The sequence below is a fragment of the Hemiscyllium ocellatum genome, chromosome 13 (genome assembly GCF_020745735.1).
Source record: "Hemiscyllium ocellatum isolate sHemOce1 chromosome 13, sHemOce1.pat.X.cur, whole genome shotgun sequence".
NCBI lineage: Eukaryota > Metazoa > Chordata > Chondrichthyes > Orectolobiformes > Hemiscylliidae > Hemiscyllium > Hemiscyllium ocellatum.
This window is the reverse complement of record NC_083413.1, coordinates 20059353-20081765: the sequence shown is the minus strand read 5'-3', so window position 1 is coordinate 20081765 and position 22413 is coordinate 20059353. Positions and strand designations below refer to the sequence as shown.

Here is a 22413-nt window from a genome sequence, read left to right as displayed (position 1 = left end):
CCGCTTAAAGTCTCACTGAGTGGAACTTATGGAGGGCAAGTACAAGCAGTGGAAAGAATGCACAGAATAAATTGTCCCCCAGTTACTCACCACATCAAACACTACCTGTCCCCTGTAGTAGAGTTTGCAGCTCCAGGCGAGACTATTCAGCCACCCCAGAATCCACACCCTTACCCCTGCAGTGGAAACAATTCATCCTTGTCTTAGGAACTGCCAAAGATAACGGCCACTTGGGAGTAATTCTGAAAATAGCGATCAAGCTTTTGCAATTTAATTTACTTCCTAATGCCTGCAATATTTGCTTTCAGATCCATAGAACAATACAGCGAGGAACAGGCCCTTCAACCCTCAATGTTGCGCCGACCTGTGAACTAATCGAAGCTCATCCCCCTACATTATCCGATCATCATCATCCATGTGCTTACCCAAGGATTGTTTAAATCTCCCTAATGTGGCTGAGTTAACTACATTGGCAGGTAGGGCATTCCACGCCCTTATCACTGAGTAAAGAGCCTGCCTCTGACATCTGTCTTAAATCTATCACCCCTCAATTTTCATCATGCCCCCTCATACAAGCTGACATCATCATCCTAGGAAAAAGACTTTCACTGTCTACAGGAAGTACAGGAAGATAGAAAATCAGCTATAATCTTGTTAAATGGCAGATCTGTCATTTAGAGCCAAATGGCCTCGCCTGCTCCTCTACCCCATGTAGTTGTGGCTGTTTGTTCCTCAGGTGCTGCCTGGCCTGCTGTCCTTTCCTAGCACCCCACACAACTGATCTCCAGCATCTACAGTCCTCACTTTCTCCACATTTCAGCAAGAACAGAGATGATGGTAAAAGAGGTGGGGATGGGGTGGGGTTGGCATGTGGCATTGTTAATCAAGGGTAGAATTACAACAATTGAGATAACATTCGAGGGCTCATCCACTGAGGTAGTTTGGGCTGAGGTTAGAAACAGGAAAGAAAAGGTCACTCTGTTGGGAGTTTTCTATACTTCCTACTTCTTCATTGGTAGGAATGTAAATGACACTGCTAGCCGTTCACCCTCTCAAGAAGGATATCCTGCAGCTACTCCATGATATTCTTGATCCTGACTATAGGAAAGCAATCTTACAATCACAAGTACTGCAGGAGAATGCTGATCTGTTCCACAGACTATAGAATCGCTTATCACTCTTCTTCCTCTCCTCAATAACTGAGTCACCCATGATGTCACAGACTTGATTCTGACTGCACTCCGCCGAGAAACCACAGCGCTCATCAAGATCCAAAACTCAAAAACAATTAGCAAGCAAGACAGATTGAGGGATTCTAACATATCAAATCCCTCAGACTGCCTGGTGGTCACTCATTCTTTCTGCGCTAGTGTGTTGTAGTCGGTGGTGAAACCACCTCCCTAAATGTTATCCACATATTTCTCTGCCTCACACATCAGTGACTCCAGCTACCACTCGACTGCAGAAATCTGGAATTCAAGCTTCAGCAACCAGTGTTACTTCCTGCAGATGTGTTCGCCCAGAGAACTTGAACAGGGAGGCTGGTGCCGGATTCAACTCCATATTTTTTGCAGTAAACAGCAACCTCTTAAATGTGCTAGAGAAATTCCATGGTCAGCCAGGGGAATGAAAACAAAGGACCACATGAAACTACTCGCATTTGTCTCAAAAGGATGGACACTGTTGCACAGCTTGAATCAAACAACTATTAACTAATTAGAATAGTTTGCCATTTACTCACCAACCAGGTTCTTCCCCCAAACCAAAGAAAGAGGCAATTACTGGAGGACGAACAAGGTAGAGAACGAAAGGAACACCTCCTTTCCCTCTCCACTGAACCCCCTCTCACTCAGCAAAACCAAAAAATTTAAAACTCCTTGCACTCAGAGCAACACTCAACGCAAACAAAGCAGTACAGAGGACAGCCTCTTTCTATGCTTCCTGATAACTTCTGAAAACAAGTTTAAGCTGGCCACCTTATTAACAATCTGCAGCTGTGCTCATCAGTGTTTTAAGGCTGCAAAGAAATGTTAGTGAATAAGTTGAGAAGTTATTTTAATTAATTGCTAAATTACAGAATAAACTGGAATTTACATAAAAATCACAATTAAAACACCCACTCACCAGTTCTCAGCATCGATTTATACTTCTGAAAACTTACCGACTCCCACAGCCACTCTGGCAGCACTTCACACCGATTTGTTTTACTTTTAACAAAGCAAGTATGATCCAACAAACCAGGTTCCTATCTGGGATCGGACTTGTTTGGCAATAACATTATCTGGGATGATAAGTCTACATAGTATCAAGTGGCTCACCTCAATGAGAAAAGTACATAGTTCTTTGAAGGGCTCCAGAAGGGCTTCATCCTTTACTTTTTTGATGACCAGTACATTTGTTGGCGGTTTGTCCCAGGTCAACCTCTGACTAGTTGGATCTTGAATGTGCCTGAACAGAATTAGAACTAAATAATTAAAGCCTTGCAACAAAGAATTAAAAGACACCATCACTTTACTACAAAAAAAAACAAGTGTATTAACAGACAACATGTGACACTTAGTTATGTGAGGAAATATGAGGGTAGGTAACTAAACAGAGTTCAGAAGGACCTCTGAAAGAGTATTAAAGATAGCAGAATGAACAGCAGTGGTTTTAAGGAGGGAAAATCTAAGAAGTATAGTTGCAATCTACTGGTAGGGGGAAATAGGGAAACTGTGAGTGAGGATGGGAAGATGGGGATCACCAAGAGAACAAGGAATCAAGGGGGAAAAGAATGAAGCTGCTGGCAGGTAAGAAAGTTGCTGCAAGAGATGGCAAAGGGAGTAGGGGACGAGGGAGAGACTGCAAGATTTAGAGATAAAGCAGGGAAGGCCACAGAGGGTGTAAGCAAGAGGCAGGGGAGGAAAGAAACAGCAAGGCAGAAGGGTGTTGGGGGAGGGGAAAGAGAGAGTGGCTGTAAAGGAAAGAGCAATATTAATCTGTCAAAGGTGATTAACTCCTTGCAAACAAACATGAAATCTCTAGTGTAAGGCTACATATATTCTGGATCAACTATAGGAGAAGAAATATTATACAGGCTTCTATTTCAGCATCAGCAAAGACCTTACCTGTCAGTGGAAGGTTTGTTTAGGATTCTCTGTGGTTAAGGTGTCTAGTGGTTATTTTGACAACTAGAACTTTTGTTAAATTGGTACAAGTCATGCATAAGTTAATTATCTAAGAAATTCATGCCCGACTCACAACAACATAGGAACAGTAGGCCATTTCAGCTCCTCAAGCCATACAATGAGATCATAGCCGACTTAGACAATAGATGCAGGAGTAGGCCATTCTGTCCCTCGAGCCTGCACCACCATTCATTATGATCATAGCTGATCATCCTCAATCAGTATCCTGTTCCTGCCTTATCTTCATAACCCTCGATTCCACTATCCTTGACAGCGCTATCCAAATCTTTCTTAAAACGAATCCAGAGACTGGGCCTCCTCTGCCTTCTGGGGCAGAGCATTCCACACAGCCACCACTCTCTGGGTGAAGAAGTTTCTCCTCATCTCTTTCCTAAATGGCCTACCCTTTATTTTTAAGCTGTATCCTCTGGTTCAGGACTCACCCATCAGCAGAAACGTTTCCTGCCTCCAGAGTGCCCAATCCTTTCAAGATCTTATACGTCTCAATCAAATCCCCTCTCAGTCTTCTAAACTCAAGGGTATACAAGCCCAGTCGCTCCAATCTTTCAACATAAGATAGCCCCACCATTCCAGGAATTGACTTTGTGAACCTACGCTGCACTCCTTCAATAGCCAGAATGTCTTTCCTCAAATTTGGAGACCATAACTGCACAAAATATTCCAGGTGCAGTCTCACGAGGGCCCTGTACAGCTGCAGAAGGACCTCTTTGCTTCCATACTCAATCCCTCTTGTTATGAAGGCCAGCATGCTATTAGCTTTCTTCACTACCTGCTGTACCTGCATGCTTGCCTTCATTGACTGGTGTACAAGAATACTCAGATCTCTCTGTATTGTCCCCTTACCTAGCTTGACTCCATTTAGGTAGTAATCTGCCTTCCTGTTCTTGCCACCAAAATGGATAACCATACATTTATCCACATTAAACTGCATCTGCCATGCATCTGACCACTCGCCTAACCTGTCCAGGTCACCCTGTAATCTCCTAACATCCTCCTCACATTTCACCCTGCCACCCAGCTTTGTATCATCAGCAAATTTGCTAATGTTACTATTAATACCATCTTCTATATCATTAACATATATTGTAAAAAGCTGCGGTCCCAGCACTGATCCTTATGGTACCCCACTGGTCACTGCCTGCCATTCTGAAAAAGAGAGCCGTTTATCACTACTTTTTGTATCTTATCAGCCAACCAATTTTCAATCCAAGTCAGTACTTTGCCCCCAATACCATGCACCCTAATTTTGCTCACTAACCTCCTACGTGGGACTTTATCAAAGGCTTTCAGAAAAGTCCAGGTATATTACATCCATTGGATCTCCCTTGTCCATCTTCAGAGTTACATCCTCAAAAAATTCCAGAAGATTAGTCAAGCATGATTTCCCCTTCCTAAATCCATGCTGACTCTAACCTATCCTGTTCCTACTATCCAGATGTGCCGTAATTTCATCCTTTATAATAGACTCCAGCATCTTTCCCACCACTGAGGTCAGACTAACTGGTCCATAATTTCCTGTTTTGTCTCTCCCACCTTTCTTAAAAAGTGGTACAATATTAGCCACCCTCCAATCCGCAGGAACTGATCCTGAATCTATCAAACTCTGGAAAATAATCACCAACGCATCTACCATTTCTAGAGCCACCTCCTTCAGTACCCTGGGATGTAGACCATCAGGCCCCAGGGACTTATCAACCTTCAGACTTAAACAGTCTCTCCAACACCAATTCCTGACAAATATAAATTCCCTTAAGTTCAAGTCCTTCAGCCACTGTTACCTCAGGGAGATTGTTTGTGTCTTCCCCAGTGAACACAGATCTGAAGTACCAATTCAACTCTTCTGCCATTTCTTTATTCCGCGTAATATATTTCCCCGTTTCTGTCTTCAAGGGTCCAATTTTAGTCTAAACATTTTTTTTTCCCCTTTCACATACCTAAAAAAGATTTTACTATCCTCCTTTATATTTTTGTGGCCTAACTCCACGTACCTGCATTTTGCCCATATCCTTTAATACCTTTGCTTGAGAAAAAAAAAACCCAAATTAAAAATTGTAAACAACTGATCCTATATCTACTGCCATTTGGGAGAGAACGTCAAACATCTATCAACCTTTGCATGTGGTAATATCTCTTCTGAATGTCTAGCCTCAATTCTCAGACAATGCCTCAAAGCGCTAGAATCCAAAACCAGTGGAAATAAAATTTACTTTTATCTTCACTGTCTATTCCTGATAATACCTTAAGGATTTTGATTAGATCACCCTAAAACCTACTAAGTTCTAGAGAAAGCAGGCCTGAACGCCTGAAGTCCATGTATCATTCTTGTAAACCTACGCTGTACTCCCTCCAAGGCCAATATATCTTTCCTAAGGCATGCTAACCAGATCTGCTCACAGTACTACAAGTGGAGTCTAACCACAATTTCTACAGTCTTGCATTCCAGTCCTCCAGATTAAAAATGCCAGATCTTGCTTTAAATTTGAGCTCAGGAAATGTGCACCAGTAAGGGTTTGTTTCTTTGCATTAGAATTCAGTCCATATTTTCTTGTTATGTATACGTTATTACTTTCAGTACTCTAGATTTCCTCTAATTGCAAGGGCAATCACACCATTCCAGGCTAAGGTTTGCCAATTTCATACAGACCAATCCATGAAGCTGATGGTCTTCTTTCTATAGCTGGAGCCATGCTATTTAGTGCAACTCCTCATTCCCTGTGCATTATTAGCTGTAGATCAATACCACCATCATCTTTACTCCACAATCAGGGTTTTCAGGAAATCCTGGGTTTTTTCACCCAGAATGGCCAGCTGGAATACAGTATGTACACATGAACAGGGAGGAAACCAAAGTAAAGACAATAAATATAAAAAGTATGATTAGATTACTTAGAGTGTGGATACAGGCCCTTTGGCTCAACAAGTTCACACCGACCCTCCGAAGAGCAACCCACTCACATCCATTCCCCTGCACCTAACACTATGGGCAATTTAGCATGGCCAATTCACCTAACCTGCAATTTTTTGGACTGTGGGAGGAAACCGGAGTACCCGGAGGAAACCCAGGCAGACAGGGAGAATGTGCAAACTCCACACAGTGAAGAGGGAATTGAACCCAGGTCTCTGGCACTGTGAGGCAGCAATGGTAACCACTGTGCTACCCATAAATATGAGTTACTATTTCGATCCTTGTCAGTTTCCAGCACTTGTAATGTTAATGGCGATGATGCAGTTGATTTTAGAGATCACCAGGTCAAAAAACAAAATGGCACAATCATCTACGAACGCAAACATAAAAAAGTCAATAATCCTTTCATCCTCAAAATATCTTATAGTCCATTTGTGGCTTCCCTAATTGAAGAGGAAAGTCACAAAGTAACACTTTTGTAAAAACAGCAGGTAATTCTCAGTAATACAAAAACCAGAATACTACAGATATTGCAAGGTTTAAATGAACTCAGGATGCATTGGAAATTGGCACCAGAGACAGAAAAACAGAAAATATTTCCAATGAACATATCTCTTTTTAGTAGAAGCTCAAGTTGATTAACTTCCAAACATGAGTGAACAATTATTGCTGAATAGCAGGATCAACCTGGGACACTTCATCTAACAAGTGGATCTTCAATTTTCCAGTGATTGGAAATAAAAGCATTGACAAAAAGTCCTTGAACTGACATTGAAAGTCTTGGTGTCTCAAGTGCTTCCAGCATTTTCATAGCCCAACTATTTAGATGCTGTTGCATAAACAATTTGGAGATAATTCTGACAGTTCCTCAATTTTAAAAAAATTAAGTGCATTAATTAAGAATTAAGCTGCAGTGGGTTCATAAGAGATTTTCCAGGATGTTACAGGGAATGGAAGGCTTGAGATAAAGGATAAAGGAATGGGTTGGGACTTTTCACTGGAACGTAGGAGGTTGCGAGGTGATCTTATAGACGTTTACAAAATCATGACAGGTCATAAGGTGAATGGCAGGTATTGTTTCCCTCGGGTAAGGGATTTCGTGACTACCTGGTTAGGTTCACGCCCCCCCCAACAACCTATCCTCCCCTGCCACCACAAATTGCAAAACCTGCACCCATACCTCCCCCCTCACCTCCATCCAAGCCCCAAAAAGAGCCTTCCACATCCAAAGTTTCACCTGCATATCCACAAATGTCATTTATTGTATCCGTTGCTCCAGATGCGGTCTCCTTTACACTGGGGAAACTAGACACCTTCTCACAGACCGCTTTCGAGAATATCACCGGGACAACCTGCCCAGTGGCCGAACATTTCAACTCCGCCTCCCACTCAGCTGAGGACATGCAGGTCCTGGGCCTCCTCCACTGTCACTCCGTCACCACCCGACACCTGGAGGAAGAACGCCTCATCTTTCACCTCGGAACACTTCAACCCCAAGGCATCAATGTGGACTTCACCAGATTCCTTATTTCCCCTCCCCCCACCTTACTCCAGTTCCAACCTGCCAGCTCAGCACCATCCTCATGACCTGTCCCATCCATCTACTCCACCCTCCCGTCTTCAGCCCCACCTCCATTCACCTACTCCAGTCTTAGCTAGTTTCTCCCCAGCCCCACCCCCCTCCCATTTATCTCCACCCCAGAGGCTCCCTGCCTCATTCCTGATGGGCTTTTGCCCGAAACATCTGTTTTCCTGTTCCTCAAATGCTGCCTGACCAGCTGTACTTTTTCCAGCACCACTCTAACCTAGACTCCAAGGGATTTCAAGATGAGGGGAGAGGCAAAAGATTTGGAAAAACATTAGGGGAAAGTTATTTTTAAAAACAGAGTTGTTGTGTGGAACGAACTTCCAGAGGATGTGGTGAATGTAGGTCAGTTACAATGTTCAATGTTCAATGTTCAATAGAGAACTTTACTCTCAATCTAACCCCATTCTGAACCTGCTCACAGCTGACTCAAGGTTCTCCCGAGTACAAAATTAAAAATCACAACACCGGGTTATAGTCCAACAGGTTTACTTGGAAGCATTAATTTTCAGAGCACTGCTCCTTCGTCAGGTGGGTTGTGGAGAATAAGATTGTAAGACACAGAATTTATAGCAAAAGTTTACAGTGTGATGTAACTGAAATAATATGTTGAAAAAAAACCTGGATTGTTTGTTAAGTCTCTCATCTTTTAGAATTACCATGTTAATTTCAATTCTTTCATATGTAAATTGCAAAACGTTTTTTAAAAAAATGTTACACTCTCAAGTGAACATTAACAACTACAGGAGTTGGGAAGTCATGTTGCGACTGTACAGGACATTCGTTAGGCCACTGTTATAATATTGTGTGCAATTCTGGTCTTCTTCCTATTGGAAAGATGTTGTGAAACTTGAAAGGGTTCAGAAAAGATTTACAAGGATGTTGCCAGGGTTGGAGGATTTGAGCTATGGGGAGAAGCTGAACAGGCTGGGGCTGTTTTCCCTGGAGCGCAAGAAGCTGAGGGGTGACCTTATAGAGGTTTACAAAATTATGAGGGGCATGGATAGGGTAAATAGACAAAGTCTTTTCCCTGGGGTGGGGAGAGTCCAGAACTAGAGGGCATAGGTTTAGGGTGAGAGGGGAAAGATATAAAAGAGACCTAAGGGGCAACTTTTTCATGCAGAGGGCGGTATGTGTATGGAATGAGCTGCCAGAGGATGTGGTGGAGGCTGGTACAATTGCAACATTTAAAAAGGCATTTGGATGGGTTTATGAATAGGAAGGGCTTGGAGGGATACGGGCCAGGTGCTGGCAGGTGGGACTAGATTGGCTTGGGATATCTGGTCGGCATGACAGGTTGGACAAAAGGGTCTGTTTCCATGCTGTACATCTCTATGACTCTATATTTTGATAAGTACATGAATAAGAAATGTTTGGAAGGAAACCAGCCAAGCGCAGTGAGGTGGAACTTAATTTAGGATTATGGTCAGCAATGACTGGTTCAACTGAAGGGTCTGTTTCCATCCTTTATGATTCTAAACCTCTCACCCATAGCACTACAGTTCAGGTATAAAGACAATATGACAATCCAATTCAATGTACAGACACTTTCATTGCTTTTGTTTCCCATAAATCTTGTGTGTGGAATGAATGCATTGTTTATATATACAGCTTAATATAAAGACACATTCTGGTCACCACATTATGAGGAGGATGTGAAAGCTTTGGAAAGGGTGTAGAGGAGATTTACTAGGTTGCCTGATATGGAAGGAATGTCTTACGAGGAAAGGCTGAGGGCCTTGAGGCTGTTCTCGTTAGAGGGAAGAAGGTTGAGAGGTGACTTAATAGAGACATACAAGATAATCAGAGGGTTAGATAGGGTGGACAGGGAGAGTCTTTTTCAAGTATGGGAATGGCAAACACGAGGGGACAACTTTAAAGTGAGGGGAGATAGGTATAAGACAGAGGTCAGAGGTAGTTTCTTTACTCAGAGTAGTAAGGGTATGGAATGCTTTGCCTGCAACGGTAGTAGATTCGTCAAGTTTAAGTGCATTTAAGTCGTCATTGGACAGGCATAAGGACGTACATGGAATAGTGTAGGTGAGATGGGCTTCAGATTAGTATGACAGGGCGGCGCAACATCGAGGGCTGAAGGGCCTGTACTGTGCTGTAACGTTCTATGTTCTATATATGCACAAGCACAGAACTTGCACACAGAAGTTACTTGTTCAACAGCTGCAAATAGGATGGTGATCCAGACCAAGAATATTTCCTAGATGAGAAGGCACATCCAGAAGAGTAAGCAGTACATTTACTCAGGCTAATAAGATTAATAGGCAAAGAGATATCAAGTGAAGTCAGTGCTTGCCATTTACCCCATCTGATGCTTGCTTAAGAATGACCATACTCCTTAAGGTGATGACCTTAACTTTTGTAAACATCACTTAAGATCCACAAACCCTTTGAAACTTGCTTTACACTGAGCTGGCAAGCATTAACTCTCAAGCAATCTTTCAGAACTGACACAAATTCAATGTTCCACAATTCACATTCAGAATTGCTTCTAACGACGATAAAGATATCATGCTCACAGACTTCAAATTCTCCAACAGTATAATGCTGCTTTAAACTTGTGTGCACATTAAGAAACCAACCCTGAAAAGATTTGATGAAACTCATTTATCGGCTACTTTTTTCAATGTTTAAGACAGAAAAAGAATGTATTTTTACTTACATGATACTAGTGGCGTTTTGCAGAATGGAGGCTTTAGGTCCAAAGTGTATATCAGGAGATGGGCCATGGAGAAAGTGTGCTTGTCTGAAAGGAGAGAAAAGTTATGTTAAATTTAAAAAGGAAACAAATTATCAGTATCACTTCTCATTGGTGGCTGCTTTTTTATCCCCAGGCTTCTCTTCCTCCCTCTCCAACATCTATAAAGTTTCAAGAAATATCATTCAGAATAAGAGGTATGAACAAAAAATGCACAAACAGTACACTGGTTAATAAGTCAAGGGTGGAATGGACAGCTGCAAACAAAACAGAGTTAAGCCGGTAAATTTTTTGATAAGACAGCAGCTGCACCATTAATGTTGAAGGTCACACATACAATAATCTAAATTTTATTTAGACTATGAAGGGATTCTGCAAAAATATACTGGAAATTAAGGACACTCAAACTTACTGTGCATAGTAGCTTCTAATTCTGCATTTCCTACCAAAAACCGGTAAGTTCTTTCAGAAATTACTGAATCAAAGCAGGCTGTTCAATCCAATTGATCAAAGCTTATAGGTCACAGAAGTCTTATTCTACATGACTTCACCTCATCTACCAGTCTTTCCATAATTTTCTCACTCTCTCCTTTTTTAGGTTTCCCCTTAAACTTATGCTATTCAACCTCCTCAGCACAATTTTCAGAGTTCCACAGTCTAACATTTCTCTGGGTTTGTGTAAAGAATTCAGGATAAACTAAAATTCATCCAAACACATTGTCTTACGTCCATTTTCAGCTGCATTGCAATACTGAAGGAATGCTACATTCAGGATGAGACTTCACACTCAAACTGCTGTCTCCAGTGAACGTAGAAGATCCCACAGCATGGGTAAACAGCAAGGACATCTCCCTGGTATCCTGATTAATCATGGATTTTACACACTGAAACTGGCCTAAATGGCTTCAAGAAACAGAGGGATCTTGAGGTTTAAAAAAAAAGCGACGTTAAGTTAATAAGGCCTTAAAAATCCAAAACAAGTTATATCGCGATAAAACTGAAAAACACAGAAGTTAAATAAACCACATGCAAGATTACTTTGCAGAGTTCTGGTCTCCATTTTGTAAAAGGAGGTCACACACAGAACTATTGGAGGAATAGCAAAATAGATTTATTGGGAAGATGCCAGAACTGAGGTGACAATCAACTGGGCAAGTTTGAACAGGTTTAAACTCTTTCCTCCAGCAAACAAACCGAGGGATAACCAGATCCAGATATTTCAGATTATTTAAGGGTTTGATCAAGTCGATGTGGAATTGTTGTTTTCATTTATGCGGGAGACCAAGACTAGGAACCACCCACACATGAACCAATTATGAACTCAGAAAAAAACAGCTAAATGATTAGAATCTGGTATGTGAAAGGCAAATAAATGGTTAAGACTAAAATTGGGCCCTTGAAGACAGAAACAGGGGAATATATTACGGGGAACAAAGAAATGGCAGAAGAATGGAATTGGGACTTCAGATCGGTTTTCACTGGGGAAGACACAAACAATCTCCCTGAGGTAACAGTGGCTGAAGGACCTGAACTTAAGGGAATTTATATTTGCCAGGAATTGGTGTTGGAGAGACTGTTAGGTCTGAAGGTTGATAAGTCCCCGGGGCCTGATGGTCCACATCCCAGGGAACTGAAGGAGGTGGCTTGAGAAATCGTAGATGCGTTGGTGATTATTTTCCAGAGTTCGATAGATTCAGGATCAGTTCCTGCAGTTTGGAGAGTGGCTAATGTTGTACCACTTTTCAAGAAAGGTGGGAGAGAGAAAATAGGAAATTATAGACCAGTTAGTCTGACCTCAGTGGTGGGAAAGATGCTGGAGTCTATTATAAAGGATGAAATTACGACACATCTGGATAGTAGTAACAGGATAGGACAGAGTCAGCATGGATTTAGGAAGGGAAAATCATGTTTGACTAATCTTCTGGAATGTTTTGAGGATGTAACTTTGAAGATGGACGAGGGAGAGATAGTAGACGTAGTGTACCTGAACTTTCAGAAAACTTTTGAAAAGGGTCCCACATAGGAGGTTAGTGAGCAAAATTAGGGCACATGGGGGCAAAGTACTAATTTGGATTGAAAGTTGGTTGGCTGACAGGAAACAAAGAATAGTGATAAACGGCTCCATTTTGGAATGGCAGTCAGTGACCAGTGGGGTACCGCAAGGATCAGTACTGGGACCGCAGCTTTTTACAATATATGTTAATGATATAGAAGATGGTATTAACAATAACATTAGCAAATTTGCTGATGATATTAAGCTGGGTGGCAGGGTGAAATGTGACGAGGGTGTTAGGAGATTACAGGGTGACCTGGACAGGTTAGGTGAGTGGTCAGATGCATGGCAGATGCAGTTTAATGTGGATAAATGTATGGTTATGCATTTTGGTGGCCAGAACAGGAAGGCAGATTACTACCTAAATGGAATCAAGTTAGGTAAAGGGGCAGTATAGAGAGATCTGGGTGTTCTTCTACCCAGTCAATGAAGGCAAGCATGCAGGTACAGCAGGTAGTGAGGAAGGCTAATAGCATGCTGGCCTTCATAACAAGAGGGATTGAGTATAGAAGCAAAGAGGTTCTTCTGCAGCTGTTCAGGGCCCTGGTGAGACCACACCTGGAGTACTATGTGCAGTTCTGGTCTCCAAATTTGAGGAAAGACATTCTGGCTATTGAGGGAATGCAGCGTAGGTTCACTAGGTCAATTCCTGGAATGGCGGGACTATCTTACATTGAAAGATTATTAAAGGATTGGACACTCTAGAGGCAGAAAACATATTTCCGCTGATAGGGGAGTTCCGAACCAGAGGACACAGCTTAAAAATACGGGGTAGTATGGTGCACCGAAAGACTGAATTATTTTATAAAATATGGCAGCCCTTTTTGAATTATATAAATGCAGATATTTCGGCTATCCTAACAAGGGCTTTTATTTAGTGAAGATTTCAGACCGGGCTGCTCCGGGGCCCCTTGGGAGAGGAATCCTGCGCGAATACGGGTTTTATTATATTTGATGTTTATACATTCCGAGCATGTAAGAGACTTAGGTATACACTCTGGTTAGTTATAGGTTAGATTAGTAGAAAGTTGAGTTTTTTTTTCTTTTTTCGTTTTTTTTTCTCTTTTTTGTTTTCTTTCTTTCTCTTTTCTTTGTTAAATTATGACTATTGTATATATGATTTAATTGTACATCAATGTTTGTATTTGAGAGTTTTGTTTATTTTTGTAAATTTGCAAAAATGTTAAATTTCAATAAAAATATCTACAAAAAAAATAAAAAATACGGGGTAGACCATTTAGGACAGAGATGAGGAGAAACATCTTCACCCAGAGAATGGCAGCTGTGTGGAATGCTCTGCCCCAGAGGGCAGTGAAGTCCCAGTCTCTGGATCATTTAAGAAAGAGTTGGATAGAGCTCTCAAGGATAGTGGAATCAAGGGTTATGGAGATAAGGCAGGAACAGGATACTGATTAAGGATGATCAGCCATGATCATATTGAATGGTGGTGCAGGCTTGAAGGGCAGAATGGCCTACTCCTGCACCTATTGCCTACTGGAACCTGCTACCTCAAGGAGTCAGTGAGGAAAATACTGCAGTTGCAATAGAGAGGAAGTTAGTTAAGAACAACAGATGGGAACACTTGTAATGTCTGTAATTTTTTAAATACTCAAACTAAGTAGGATTGCAAAGAAAAAAACAACGAAACCTCAATCCTGACATTAATGCTGGATACTCAATCATAGAACTATCGAGCTGTACAGCACAGAAACAGACTGTTCATTCCAATATGTCCATGCTGACCAGATATCCTAAATTAATTTAGTCCCATTTGCCAGAATAGCCCTCTAAACCCTTCCGATTCTACCATCCATCTGGATGGATGGTAATGTTTTAGCTGTACCAGGCTCAACTACTTCACTAGCAACCTCATTCCATACATGCACCAATCAAAACATTGTCCACCAGGTTGCCACCCAAACACCCAACTCTCCCCCCGCCAACCCCTCCTCAAACCCACACCCTCCAATCCCAGATTTCCGCGAGGTAGGGGAGTCCAGAATAAGACCCTGGTCATTCACCCCACCCATGCCACTGAGGATTTCATAAACCTCTTTTAGATCACCCCTCAGCCTCCAATGTCAAGAGTGAACTTGCATTTAAAAAGCAGGGAAATATACTTCACAGAATCACAGAACTGTTATGGTGCAGAACGAGGCCACCTGGTCCTTTGTGCGTTAACCTACTCAAGCAAGAGAATCATTATGTAGTGCCAGTATCCTGTACTTACACAACATTTCTATCCAAATTTTCATCCAAGTCTCAATTCAGCCCTGACAAGACCACATTCTCATGTATCACATTCTCTACTCAAACTATTGCTTCTTCCTCACATTGCCTTGCTTCTTTTGAAGGACACTTTACATCTTTGCCTGCTCATTCAATCCAGCTGGCTCATGATTTTGAAAACCTCTACCAATCTCAGTTGAGCATTGTTCTCTCTAGAGAGAACAATCTCAATTTCTTCATTCTATCATCAAAACTGAAGTTTCTTACTCCTTGTACCATTTTTACAAATTGCTTCTACACTTTCCCCATGCTTTCATACCTTTCCTGTATGGAAGCACTCAAAAACAATACACAACACACCAGCTGAGATCTAACAAGTGTCTTATACAAATTAAACATCCATAATACAGTAAGACATAGCAGAAATAGGCTATTTAGCCCATCAAATCTGCTCCATCATTCAATCAGATCATGGCTGATCTGATCATCCACTCCATTTTTCTGCCCTTTCTCCTTGACTTACTTACTAATTAAAAATCTCTCTCAGCCTTGAATATACTTAAATGACCCAGCCTCAACAGCCCACTGTGGTAAAGAATTCTAGATTTAACATGCACAGAAGACATTCCTCTTAATCTTTATCCTAAGTGTGCAACCTCTCAAGTCCTAGACCCTGCCACAAGGGGAAAGAAACTTTCTGCATCTGTACTGTCAAATGTTCCAAGAATCTTAGAGTCACAGATGTACAGCATGGAAACAGATCCTTCGGTTCAACCCGTCCACGCAGACGAGATATCCCAACCCAATCTAGTCCCACCTGCCAGCACCCAGCCCATATCCCTCCAAACCCTTCCTATTCATATACCCATCCAAATGCCTCTTAAATGTTGCAATTGTACCAGCCTCCACCACTTCCTGACAGCTCATTCCATACCATCCTCTGCGTGAAAATGTTGCCCCGAGGTCTCTTTTATATCTTTCCCCTCTCACCCTAAACCTATGCCCTGTAGTTCTGGACTCCCCGATCCCAGGGAAAAGACTTTGTCTATTTATCCTATCCATGCCGCTCAATTTTGTCAACTTCTATAAAGATCACTCCTCAGCCTCCAACGCTCCAGGGAAAACAGCCCAGCCTGTTCAGCCTCTCCCTATAGCTCAAATCATCCAATCCAGGCAACAATATTGAGCATAGTCCAGTCTACTCAACCTCCCTACATATGACAATCTCTCCACACTAGGTATCAAACTAGTGAACCTTCTCTGGGCTGCCTCAAATGGCAGTATATCTTTCTTTAGAGAAAGGGCCAAAAATTGCTCAAAATCTTGCAATTGGATTGACCAGACCCTTGAAAGGTTTTCACAAAACATCCCTACTTACATACTGTATTCTCTTTGAAATGAACGCGAACATTCCATTTGCCTTCCCCATTACTCATTCCCCAAAGACTGGAGGTTGGCTAACATGGTGCCACTGTTTAAGAAAGATGGTAAGGACAAGCCAGGGAACTATGGATCAGTGAGCCTGACCTCGGTGGTGGGCAAGTTGTTGGAGGGAATCCTGAGGGACAGGATGTACATGTATTTGGAAAGGCAAGGACTGATTAGGGATAGTCAACATGGCTTTGTGTGTAGGAAATCATGTCTCACAAACTTGATTGAGTTTCTTGAAGAAGTAACAGAGGATTGATGAAGGCAGAGCAGTACATGCGATTTATATGGACTTCAGTAAGGCGCTTGACAAGGTTCCCCATGGGAGACTAATTAGCAAGATTAGATCTCATGGAATACACGGAGAACTAGCCATTTGGATGTGGAACTGGCTTAAAAGGTAGAAGACAGAGGGTGGTGGTGAAAATCATGAGGGGCATGGATAGGATAGATAGACAAAGTCTTTTTCCTGGGATGGGGGGGGGGGGGGTCCAGAACTAGAGGGCATAGGTTTAGGGTGACAGGGGAAAGATATAAAAGAGACCTAAGGGCAACTTTTTCACGCAGAGGGTGGTACGTGTATGAAATGAGCTGCCAGAGCATGTAGTGGAGGCTGGTACAATTGCAAATTTAAAAGGCATCTGGATGGGAATATGAATAGGAAGGGTTTTGAGGGATATGGGCCGGTTGCTGGCAGGTGGGACTAGATTGGGTTGAGATATCTGGTCGGCATGGACGAGTTGGACCGAAGGCTCTGTTTCCACGCTATACATCTCTACGATTCTACTCACTGAATGCGGATGCTAGCTTTTTGTGTTTCATGAATAAGCTCTCACAAATCCCTTTATTCTGTTTTTTTTGGCACTTTCTTAATTTAAGTAATATTCAGCTCCTCTATCCTTCCTGCCAAAGCGTATAAACTCATTTCTTATATTATATTCCAAACTCTGCCCACTCAGTTAACCCATCTCTATCCATCTGTACACTAAGTCATTCTCACCATTTGCCTCCCCACCTATTTTTTTGTCATCTGCAAACTTAACTATGGCACACTTTCCTCATCCAAGTCATTCATCTACATCGTAAATAACTGTGGCCCCAGTACGGATCCCTGAAAATCCCACCCATTCCACCTTCACGTCTTCTATTAGTTAGCCAATCCTCTATTCATGCTAATAGAGCATCACCAACAGCATGCTAATCTCCTTGCTCTTGTACTCTACACTCTAAATATAAAGACAAAAACACCATGTTTTACTAACTGCTTTTTCCGCCGGTCATCCTTGGTCTAGGTACATATATACTCAGGGTGCTCTGCTCCAACATCCCCTTTGGAATTGTGCCCTCTTTTATATGATCTCTCAATATTCTTCCTACCATGGGACAAAACTTCATACTTCTCTGCATTGAAGTTCATCTGCCATCTACCTACCCACTCCACCAACTTGTCAATGTCCTTCTAGAGTTCCACGCTGACTTCCCAGTTACAATTCTTCCAAGATTTGTGTAATCTGCAAACTTTGAAATTGTTTCCTGCATGTCAAGATGCAGTCATTAATATATTATCAGGAAAAGCAAACATCCCACAATTGTGTCCTGGAGAACTCCACTGTATACCTTCCTCCAGCCTGAAAATTATCAGTTTCCTATCAATCAGCCAATTTTGTATCCACATTTCTACTTTTTAGCATGGCCTATAACGTTTCTCACAAGTCTGTTGTGTGTCAAATGCCTTCTGGAAATCCATGTATACCACATCAATACTATTACTCTCATCAATCCCTACTCTTTCCTTTCTATAAAACTCCAAGTTAGTTAAACACAACTGTCCCTTTAGAAAGCGATGCTGACTCTTCCTTATTAACTTGACTTTTACCATGTGACTATTAACTTATCCAGAATAACAGTTTCCAGAAGCTTCCCCAACACTCAAATTAAACCAACTGGTCTGTAATTGCTAAGATTATGACCTTATTCAGGAAGAGTTGTGGGATAATGTTAGTAATTCTCCAGTCTTCTGGCACCTCCTCCAAATCCAGAGAAGACTGAATGATTTTCACCAGTTGACCTGCAATTTTGACTCACTTCTTTCAAAATCTTGATTAATATGTAAAGTTTAAAAATATTCAAGTTAATTTTTTTATTACAGCAGCTACAGTGGAAGCAAATGAACCAAACACATAAAAGCATTAAAGTACAAACTAGCAGCAAATCAGACCTCCATTTCTGCTTATTTCACCATTTCAAAATATCACCAAATCCTATAGCTGATTATCTATTTCTAAAGTTATAGTGTTATGAAATTTAAGGAGTGTACTGTACCTTTAAGAGAGCATGAATGCTGTTCTGCACTAAGAGCTTACAAACACCTGTGTATATGACTAGATAACTGTCTCTGTGTACTGGAAAATTGAAAACATGTAACATTTGGCTGTGAAATAGATAACAGAGTTGGGTGCTGTTTGGAGAACAGTTCAATTTTAACCAGTTTAAAATTACGCCCCAGGATACTAAAATCAAATTGAATTTTAATTTGTTTTTACCAACATCGAACCAATAAGACAATCCAATGTTGGGGATAAAAAGCCAGGCATTTTGAAAATTAGACTCAGCAACTGCCATCAAGAGAGAGAGACCCAAGACAATGAAACACTCTAGCAGAGGAAACTTTTCATATGAAACATCTTCACCTTAAAAAGAAAGACAACAACCCAGAGAATTCTTCAGATGCAAGACAAAGACACCGAAGACCACAATCGCTGTATGGTATTAAATTTACACCAACTTAATAAAAGTGTTTTATTGGAACAGTATATTATTATTGAGTTAAAGGCAGGTAATAAGCAGTTCAGACAAGGGGGGAGTTTAGACTTGTGAATAGTTGTTGTTTAATGCTCACTTTTAGAATTAAAGAAAATAACAATATATTCTTTAAATATGCTGTAACTATACCAGCCTATGCCACTTTCCGTCAGCTCCACCTTCTGCGTGAAGAGGTTGCCCTTTCAGTCTCTTAAATTGCTCCCCTCTCACCTTAAACCTATGCTCTCCAGGTTTGGACTCCTCTACCTTGGGGAAACGATCTTAGCTATTCACCCTTTCCATGCACCTCGATTTTAAAAATCTATATAAGGTCACCCCTCAAACGCAGATGCTCTAGGGAAACTAGCCCCAACCTATTCAGCCTCTCCCTGGAGCTCGAACCCTCCAACCCCAGCAACATCCTTGTAAGTCTTTACTGAACCCTTTCAACTTTAACAACATCCTTTATTAGAGTTCAATATTCACAGATTGGCAATTTTTTTTTTTACACACGCAACAGTGAATCAGATGCTGTTATCCATTTACATCTACCTTAAAAATAATCAATATTTCTGCTTCCATCACTCTTTGGGGAATAGTTCCAAAGAATCACAACACTCCAAAAACAACTTTTACACCTCTTCTTAAATGGAAAAACATTTTTTAAAACTGAGTCTCGAAGCTCCAGTCTCTCCGACAAGAGGAAAGATCCTTCCAGCATCTCCATTCTAGTTCTTTTATCAATTACCTCAAAAGTTACAGATTACACACCAGGTTATAATGCAATAGGTTTAATTGGAAGCACTAGATTTCAGAGCACCACTCCTTCATCAGGTGGTTGTAGAATGCACAATCATAAGACCCAATTTATAGCAAAAGTTTACAGACTGCACTTTACAACTGTAAACTTTTGCTATAGATTCTGTGCCTTACAATTGTGCACTCCACAACCACTTGATGAAGGAGCGGCACTCCGAAAGCTAGTACTTTCAATTAAACCTGTTGGACTATAACCTGGTGTTGTGTGATTTGTAACTTTGTACATTCCAGTCCAATACTGGCATCGCCAAATCATGATCTCAAATGTAGGTCCTCGTAACAACTATTCCAGCAAAATACCTCGTACCTTTGAACATTTATTGAACTTCCACTTCTCTGCTCCCAAGAACAATCCCAACTTCAAATCTCTTCTTAAGAGGTCATCTCAGTAATTCTAGTAATGCTTCTCTGCACCATTTTCAAAGCTACAGCACTGGTTGTTCCAGGTGGGTGATATTATTTCCACAGGATATCAATATATTAACTGTTCCTAAAGGGTGAGAGTGTTGACCATATCTGCAGAGAGTGAAGAGCTAAGTACCATTACTGTACCTGTGTCCGACCTTTCGATGAGTCTTACTTTTCCGTGGAGATTTTTCTACCTGCTCCCGTCTCTTGGGTGACATTTGGTCCCGTTTCTTCAATGAGACAGATTCCGGTTTTTCATCAGTTGGCATGGATGTTTGTGCTCCCTTCTTGTATGATCGCCCAGATCGCCTATGTTCCCACACCTCTTCACCCGGACAGGCCTTGAGTTCAGACTGGGGTTGGGGTGGAGGCTGAGACCTAGTCTCTGAGGGGTTTTGGGGCATTTCTGCCCCATTCAGGGCACTGCCATTATCTGCTGCATCCATCATAAAACTACTGAGGAAGAAAAAATACAAAATACAAAATAAAATGACTGACTGAAACAAATGAAAATAATTTAGATCAATATTTGTACTACACAAAAATATGCAATTCAAATTGGTTACATCACAACTAACAATAGTCTGGTGATAACATTGCTGCCCCTACATCAGATGGTCAACCTGAGTGAAAATATCCAAATGAATGAGATAAGAATCTGACCTTTACCAGGATATTTGTGCTTATGACATTTGTGAAATTTGTCTACTGGTTCAGTTGCTGTGATCTTGCCTCAGTTCAACCTTCTCAATAGCCCAGCATGTAGAGAGCATAGCATCAGCTGTTGGTTGATTCCTGTTCGGCCTGCATGATGACTACAAGTAGCAAGATTTAAAGTGTAAGGGTAGCTGAGGTTCCTACACAAGGTTAAAAACCACATGGAGAAAAGAAAAGTTAGAGAATCAGAGGGTGACATAGTGGATCAGTAGTTAGCACTGCTGCCTCACAGCAAAAAGGACCCGGGTTCAAATTCAGCTTCAGACAACTGTCCGCGTGGAGGTTACGCATTCTCCCCACATTTGCATGGGTTTCCTCCAACAGTCCAAAGATGTGCAGGTTAGGTGGATTGACCATGCTAAAATTGTCCCATAGTGTTCAGGGGAGTGTAGGTTAGATGCATTAGTCAGGGGTAAAAAGAGAGTAGGGGAATGGATCTGGGTGGGTTACTCTTCAGAGGGTCTGTGTGGAAATTTTGGGCTGAAGGGCCTGTTTCTACACTGTAGGGATTCTATTCTTTAAAGAAAAGGTAATAAAGGAAACCATGTTTACTACATCACAAGATTAAGATATAGGAACAGATATAGACTATTCACAATCCTTCAAATCTGCTTCACCAATCATTGCTGACAGGTTTCTCAACATTATTCTCTTGCCATTGCCCAATAATTCTTGATCCCCTTCCTTTCAATAATTTATCTATCGTGGTATTAAATGCACTCAGTAGCATGGCTTCCACTACCTTCTACAACAAGGAGTTCCACAGATTCACATCTTCATCTGTTTTAAACATTTCTCCCTTCATTCTGAGATTGTGCCCCAAAGTACTATTCTCTCTTACTACTGACCCCTGTGGGACTCGACTACATCACTGATGACCATTCTGAAAAAAGACCCCTTTATCCTCACTTTCTGTCTCCTGCAAGTCAGCCAACCCCCATTCCATACTAGTACCTTGCCTCCAATATCATGGACTCCCTAGAGTATGGTTCGACAAACATATGCAAGTGAGCCAAGTTATGAACTAGACTGTGATAGAAGTTTTTAAACTGATTGATTGGTTGGGGACAAGACTGATGTTTATTATCCCTATCAAAGCATTCTGATGAATATGATGTTATGCCACTTAATACACTGAAGTTCCTGTGGTGAATATACTCTCATACAGTGTTGTTAGCGAGAGGAACTCCAGATTTATGAAGCAAAGGATCAGTAATATAATGCCCCACCTGAATATTTTGGCTTAGAAGTGAAATTGCAGATGTCACATCCCATGCAAAAAAAATGCCAGAGTAGTTGAGCCTGATATTTCACATATTATTATCCCAGCTAACAAATCTCAATTCTACATTCCTGCCCTGCCCACTTACCACCTCCAATGATCCCATGAAAAGATCAAATACCTATCTCTCTTAAAAGACAAAGTATGCAAATAAAAAGCTTTGTAAACCTTTCCTGAATCTAGAAATTTCTCCTCACTTCAGTGCTAAGTGATTGACCTCATGCCCTGAGACTGTGTCCTGGTTCAAAAATCCACTGCCAGAGGAAAGATAACCTAACTCTATTGTC

At 41.4% G+C, this 22413-nt stretch overlaps 1 protein-coding gene across 3 annotated transcripts in view; it reads right to left on the bottom strand.

Annotated features, from left to right (window-relative positions):
• The window catches only part of nadkb (NAD kinase b), a 62464-nt gene that overhangs the window by 34816 nt on the left and 5235 nt on the right, over positions 1-22413 (bottom strand). For 2 of the 3 annotated variants that reach the window (XM_060834590.1, XM_060834592.1), the window contains exons 2-4: positions 20272-20583; positions 10353-10436; positions 2319-2448 (exon numbers count right to left, since the gene is read on the bottom strand). In XM_060834590.1, the coding sequence (XP_060690573.1) occupies positions 2319-2448; positions 10353-10436; positions 20272-20576 (519 nt within the window). In that variant the 5' untranslated portion in view covers positions 20577-20583. The remainder of the gene's footprint in view (positions 1-2318; positions 2449-10352; positions 10437-20271; positions 20584-22413) is intronic. The other variant, XM_060834591.1, reaches the window with a different exon arrangement.